At 33.6% G+C, this 7,702-nt stretch overlaps 1 protein-coding gene across 1 annotated transcript in view; it reads left to right on the plus strand.

The window, feature by feature from the left end:
• Nucleotides 1-3,736, plus strand: part of GABPA (GA binding protein transcription factor, alpha subunit 60kDa) — a 39,165-nt gene extending 35,429 nt beyond the window's left edge. Inside the window, exon 10 of the mRNA XM_006872465.1 lies at nt 3,027-3,736. Within this exon, the coding sequence (XP_006872527.1) occupies nt 3,027-3,255 (229 nt within the window). The 3' untranslated portion in view covers nt 3,256-3,736. The remainder of the gene's footprint in view (nt 1-3,026) is intronic.
• Nucleotides 3,737-7,702: the final 3,966 nt, after the last annotated feature.

Consider the following 7,702-nt stretch of genomic DNA (forward strand, 5'->3'; position numbering starts at 1 on the left):
GTGGAATCAGAATTGGTGGAAGACTCATTAACAACCTGTGATATGCAGATGATACAACCTTACTTGCTGAAAGTGAAGAGGACTTAAAACATTTACTGATGAAGATCAAAGAGCACAGCCTTCGGTATGGATTATATCTCAATGTCAAGAAAACAAAAACACTTACCACTCGACCAATCAACAACATTCTTATCAATGGAGAAAGTTTGATGTTGTCACACTTCAGACTTCATTCTTCTTGGATCAACTATTAACACTCATGGAAGCAGCAGTCAAGAAATCAAACAACGTATTGCATTAGGCAAATCTGCACAAGACCTTTTTAAAGTGTTGAAGAGCAAAGAGGTCAGCTTGAGGACTAAGGTGTGCTTGCCTGGCCCAAGCCATGGTATTTTCAGTAACCTCATATGGATGCGAAAGCTGGACAGTGAATAAGGAAGACCGTAGAAGAATTGATGCTTTTGAGTTATGGTGTTTGGAGGAGAATATTGAAAGTGCCATGGGCTTCCAAAAGAACTAATAGATTCATTTTGGAAGAAGTTCAGCCAGAGTGCTCCTTAGAGGCCAAGAGGGCCAAACTTTGTCTCTCATACTTTGGATATATTGTCAGGAGAGAACAGTCGCTTGAGAAGGATATCATGTTTAGTAAGGTGGAGAAGGATATCATGTTTGGTAAGAGAAAAAGAGGAAGACCCCCAATAAGATGGATTGGCCAAGTGGCAGCATCGATGGACTCAGGTGTGGCAATAGTATTGAGGTTGGCCCATGGTCGGGTAGTGTTTCATTCTGCTGTGCATACATACGGTCGCTATGAGTTGGTACCGACTCAATGGCACCTAACAACAACGTCCTGGTATGGCTCTATAGGCGAAGCATTGGATTCCTAACTATAAGGAGTCCTGGTATGGTGCCGTAGGTTAATGCACTAGACTGCAAAGTTGGTTTGAAATACAAGCTGGGTGGTTCAAGCTCACTAGCAAACAGCTCAGAAACCCTAAACAGGATTGCTGTGGTAGGGACTGACTTGGAGGAACAGCTGGTGAGTTTGAACTGCCAACCTTGTGGTTCAAACCAACCTTGTGGTCAAGCAATATTGTTGTTAAGTGCCGTCAAATTTGTTCCGACCCATAGTTACCTTGTATAGGGTTTCTGAGGATCACTTGGTGAGTTTGAACCACCAACCTTGTGGTTATAGCAGATTTTGCAGTCTAGCACACTAACCTGCAGTATCATACCAGAATTTGTCATTCTTAAATGTCAGTTAACAGCAACAATGTTAAAAATGGCTTTTATAAAAGATAATAATGTTGAGGTACATACATTACATTTTAACATTATAATTATTTTATTTTAAAGTATACTACGCTGCTTAAAACCAAAATGTTTAATCTTCTACGTTTCTATAATTTGCATGACAGATGTAAATATTGTCATTTGCATGGGGGAGTAGTGTGAATGCAAATTTTAACAAATATGCTTCTTTTGGCGTCTATTTATACAGTTAGATATAAAATATTGACCCATTTGCTGTGCCTGTTTTTTCTCCCCTTAAATCAAATCTGCCTAAGTCTGACTATCTAACTTTTACATTAGTAGATTCAAGATTATTCATAAGATTTCATAAGTGGCATACCACTTTTTGACATTTTCTTCCATTTACCTCTGTCTTTCTAAATTATATTGCTACTTCATGTTTCACATTTGAGCATTATCTGTGAGTTTCACATTTTGGGATATAAGGATCTTACTCTTTTTCATCACTATACACACGTTCTTAAACACAAACACAGCTTTTCCTTTTCTCAGCTTTCTAATATCATTGTATAATTCTGTGGAAATTATGGTTAGATTATTACTCATTGCTACACAGTTGTGGCCATCTAAATATTATATACGATGATTGTTTTCCAAAATTTGTGTTTCCTTTGAAGTCGTCATAACTAAGATGCTACGGCATTGTGCTGGACTGCAAAGTTGTTTTGAACCACAGGGTCAGTGGTTCAAGCTCACTAGCTGCTCCTTGGAAACCCCATACAAATTTACTGAAAGGAAAGTCTTATATGTTAAAATGATACAAGTGAAGACATGGCTATATAATGTAGAAACTTTTCAAGACAGAAAAATTCATAGAGTGTATGAAAAATTTCTTTATATGGATTCTTAAGTATTAACATAGCTTATATTTTTTAAAGGACTAACTATGAGCAGTCTTTGAATGCTCAGTTCTGTGAGGATAAATTATATTTCTGACCTCTTTTTTATAGATGAGGACTAAAAACTTAGAAAAAATGTAACTTACCTCTTGTCACAAAGCAATTAAGCTATTACTACTAGGTTTTTGGAGTCCTGGTGTGGCGCTGTGGGGTAATGTGCCCACTTCAGACTGCAAAGCCATTTGAAGTGTTAGGTCGGTGGTTCCAGCTTACCAGCTGCTCCTCGAAAACTGTATACAGGGTCGCTATGGGTCGGAATCGACTCGACGGCACTTAACAACACCTAGGTTTTTGGTAGCGTAGTGGTTACAAATCAGGCTGCTAACCTCAGGGTCAACTGTTCCATGGGAGAAAGATGAGGCGTTCTGCTCCTGTAAAGATTTACAGCCTTGGAAACCCTGTATAGGGTTGCTATGAGTCGGAACCGACTCCACGGCACATAGCAACAACTAGGTTTTTTATTTTGGCAGTCACTGTGACTCCAAAGCCATTGTTCATATGAATTGTACCATTGCTCCAGAAGTTTTTGACTTGGGTTTGTTTTGTATTGTTTAATAATTTAGTTTATTTTTATATCAGTAGTCTAGCAGACTTTGAAATATACTTTGAAAGTTTAGATACCATATTTACTGTGCATTAAGTTTTCAGTAAATAATGCTCTGACGATCTCAGATAGTTAGCATGAACTATTTCTTTATAATGTCAGTGTTGATTTCTATTTTGGTGGATATAATACTTGACTAGGAAATTATTGCTTATTGATAAGAAGTCTGAATTCTTTATATAATCCTATGTGTTTTTCTCTTTTTAAAGGTATTATTATGATGGGGACATGATTTGTAAAGTTCAAGGCAAGAGATTTGTGTATAAGTTTGTTTGTGACTTGAAGACTCTTATTGGATACAGTGCAGCAGAGTTGAACCGTTTGGTCACAGAATGTGAACAAAAGAAACTTGCAAAGATGCAACTTCATGGAATTGCTCAGCCAGTCACAGCAGTGACACTGGCTACTGCTTCTCTGCAGACAGAAAAGGATAATTGAGTCCCAGAACCTTCCGGGAGACTGAGGTCTTCCTTAAATATTTAGAGCATGTATTGCTCTTACCTTTATTACTGAATTTGAATCTTATTTCTAGACTGTAAAATCTGATGCATGATTTTTTTTATATAAATATTTCATACTTGTGAATTTGAATCTTTTTACTTTGAGCATATATTTTAGAATAGGAATCACCACAATGTTTTCAGCATGAAGGCAACATGTTGATTGTGGAATAGTTTGTTAACAGTCAGGAAAGTTAAACTGGTCAGTATTAATGTGTAACCCTACCAAAAATAGCCAGTAGCACCTAAAGATGAAAAATAAAGTATATATCTTCAGGAAACAGTCTAGCATACTGTTTTTGAAAATGTAACTATTTCCCCTCTCTGCTGCTTTAGATGTTGCTTTACGTAGAGAGCTCAAAATGGAATATTTCACAGCTAAAGCATGTGTGCTTGTTTTATCTAATCAAGCAGAGTTAAAATATTCATATCAAATAAAATTATAATGATATTAATAAATTACTAAACTAGGAGTATCAAGTTATTAAAGTAATTTATATATTTGTAAGTAAAGACAATAAGTCTACTGGCAGAAGAGCAGTGCTGAAGAAAGAGATTCAGATTTAAATCTGGCTTAACTCAAGCCAACTTTAAGGATTTGCTGTATAGAGTATACATAAAGTGAGGCCAATAAGTTAAATTATTTTGAGAGAGGCATTTAATTCTAATAAACCAGTTATTAGAAAATTTCTGAAGTGATCTCTGTTTGTCCTGTCAGAGATTTAAAAAACTGAAAGTAAAGTATACCTCACCCAGAAAATAAAACTTTGGTTTGGTTTGGTATAGCTTTCTATTTTTTCCCCCTTTTATTACTGGATAGTGCCGGTTTATTATGCAAGACAACTTATATATACATTGTACTTCTGAGGAAATGGAGACATTTAATCAGTCAACAGTGCTTTTTGCCTTTCAAAATATTAGTGAATTACTTGCCAACATTTTAAAATTTTTATGTTTTAAAACAAAACTTTCCATTTACTTAATTTTCTTCCTTTTGAATATCATATACGTGTGTACACAAATATCCATATACATTTATAATTGGCCATATATATGGGTGTATATAGTTATATGCGTAAGATATTCAAAAGGGAAAATATTAAATAACATGAAAAATTAATTCTTAAATATATATAACTTCTTTATTTACTGTAAACTAACACTAAACAGAAATGGCTAGAAATGTATTCTTCTTTCTTTTTGTCATTTGTTTTAAGGTATACATGAATCATGATATGAGAGACTGGCAAAAGCTTTTTAATCTGCTTACAGCAAGAGTGAATCTTAAATATTGCTTTATTCACCTTTTCCTGCCTCATTTACCTTAGATCCGTCCTAAAGTAATTTTGTAAAAGCTCAGTTAATGAGCTTTTATAAATAATGGCCAGGGTAGTGTGGACAAGGTACATTGTAAGTGATTGCTGCTAGCAGTACTAATGAACTGCTCGGAAGGAACCATATATGTAGAGATTTGGGAAACAAGGAGAAAAGGATATATAATCTCTTTTTCTGGTAATCTTAAATGATAATTTTAACTGCTCTGTTAGAGGACTACAACATATAAAGTCAGTTTGTTGAACTTTAGGACCTGTAGTAGATACAATAACATTTGTAGCTTCCATTTTTGTTTTGTTATAAATACAATATAGACTGACATCTTAGATTTTCATTATAATATTGCAAGAATATCTAAGTAGGATAGCAATATGAAATAATAGAAACTATAGCTTCACATTACACCATCTTGTTGCTTAGAGAGTTGACAAGTCGATTATGGTTTAAAAAAATACTATGCTATCCTGATACAGTACCAAGGCATTAAGAATCTTGACCTTATGTAAAGTTTACAATGCTTTTGAAGGGAACAGTGTGTTAAAGTTTTAACCAAGGTTATTTCTCAGTTAAATGTATTTTTTTAGGATTTTTTTTAAGACAAAGACTACCCATATTTCTTTTTAGATCCTCAGTATCAAACCATGTTTCTTCTGTAAACATTCCCCTGATACACTTTTTTTTTTTTTATAACCAGCATTTCCCTGCCCTCCTTGGCAGATTTTATTTCTAATTGTAATTTGAACAGAGGTAGTTCTCATACATGATAAATGCTATTTCTTTTTTCTCCCTCACTTCTTTTACCATCATTTTATGTACCATGACATGGTAAATAATGAGATTAATTTCCCTAGTCCAGTCAAGAAGTCTTTCATAACTTATAGTTCCAACTTATATATAAGCTGTTTTCTTTGTCCTTGTTCGGGTTATAATTATCAGAAAGCTGGATAGTCAGTCTTCATTTATTTTAAAATAAAATTCATGCTGTATATCCTCTGTTCTGTTTTTATGAACAAATTTTTCATAGCAGAAGAATTTATAGTATACAAAGGAAGAAAGATGCAATTCTTGGTCACCTTTTGTACTTCACGTGTACAAGAATAATGACATGTTCACTTTTGTTACAAAACTTGTTTTCCGTATAAGGTTTTCATTGAGCCAACTTTAATGTCTCTCAAGCCTAAAGCCTAAAAAAATTGTGTTGGCATCATAATATTAAGCAAATTAAGCAGAACTGTTATGGGTAGTTGACTGGCTACATTTGTTTTTGTATCAAACTATGTCAGTTAATGAGGAAAAAAATTCATTAGTTGTTTTTACCCCCTAGCTATTAATAGTGAAACGTAAATATGGTATTTCTAAATATGGGTTGTGCCTCCAAATATTTTGGGTAAGGCTTAATGATTTTTCATAGTCATTATTTTATGTTACTGCCTTTAAAAAAATAACTAATGTATATTTTGAAATAGCACAAAATGTGTTTAAAATTCATAATTGCAAAACTTGTGACTAACTTAATGTCTTCAAATCTAGAGGGTATAAAAAATAGTGATATTTCACTTGCTGCCAGGAAAAAAATATTCGCATTCTTTTGTAAAAGGGAGAAGGACTTTTGCATACATTTTTACTCTTTAAATAAAGACACTTATGCTGTCATAGTAACAATTATGTATTTCTTTGTGGTTGAAAAATTTTTTTGTAATTTTACATAAAACAGTTATTTTCTATTTTTACTCAGATAAAAAATATTTGTGCATAAAATGTCAAAATAGTAAAATGAGAAAAATAAAAATATTATACATTATGTTTCTATGATATGTGAGATTTTTGTTTATGTTCTGTTTGCACACAAATTGTCTCCAATTCCTTGAGATATTTGACTGAGTGAAAATCTGATAGTACATCTGATATATATCACTATAAGATAATCATTGAACTGCTAACTGAAAGGTCAACAGTTCAAACCCACCATCCACTCTTAGAAACCCTATACAGGGTCACCATGTATTAGAATTGACACAACAACAAGTAACTCTTAAAAGCTAGCAATTTGGAAAGAATAAGATGACTCAATGACATTGAATTAGGCAGATCTGTAAAAGATCTCTTTAAAGTGTTAATAAAAAGCAAAAATGACAGTTCTACAAAATGGAGTCTTACAATCTACAATTTTGAAATATGTAGCTTGTAAATAAAAAGGCATATATATTGTAAATAAATTGTACAAGATGTGATTGTGTCAAAAAAACAAAAGAATGTAAGAAAGCTATTACAAATAATATGTGACTATTAGTTATATATCAATATATAAAATTCAACTTTATTTTTACATGCTTAGCAACAACATTGAATTGAAATTTTAGAACCACTTTTAAGTACTAAAAACTTGAAATTATTAGGGACAAATGTATGCAAAATGTGCCCAATGAAAACCACAAAATGTACTATGAAGTGAAAAAAAGAAAAACATGGAGAGAGAGAATTGTAAGTTCAATTTTGTGAGTGTAAATTTTATATTACAAGATTTATAAATGTTACCTTGGAGACAATTCCAACTCATAACAACTTTGTTGTTAACTGCCATCAAGTGAGTTCCGACTCAGTGACCTTCTATAGGGTTTCCAAGGAGTGGCTGGTGAGCAGTTCAGATCGATGTTGCAATCCAGCTTATTAACCCATAACACCACACCAGGATGCCACATAATGACTTTATGTACAGCAAAATGAAACACTGCCCAGTCCTAGGCCATCCTCACAGTTATTGCCATGTTTGAGCTCACTGTTGGAGCCAGTGTGTCAGTCCATCTCAAGGATCTAGTTCACTGACCCTTTACCAAATGTGATGTCTGTTCTCCAGAGACTGATCCATCCTAATAACGTCCAAAGTCTTGCCATCTTTGCTTTCTCAGACTTGTACATTCTCTGACAGTCCAGGGTATATTAAGTATTCTTTGCCAACACCATATTTCAAATGCATCAATTCTTCAATCATCCTTATTCATTATTGAGCTTTCACATGCACATGAGGTGATTGAAAATACTTTGGCTTGAGT

Source organism: Chrysochloris asiatica, unplaced genomic scaffold (genome assembly GCF_000296735.1).
Source record: "Chrysochloris asiatica unplaced genomic scaffold, ChrAsi1.0 scaffold00199, whole genome shotgun sequence".
Classification (NCBI taxonomy): Eukaryota; Metazoa; Chordata; class Mammalia; order Afrosoricida; family Chrysochloridae; genus Chrysochloris; species Chrysochloris asiatica.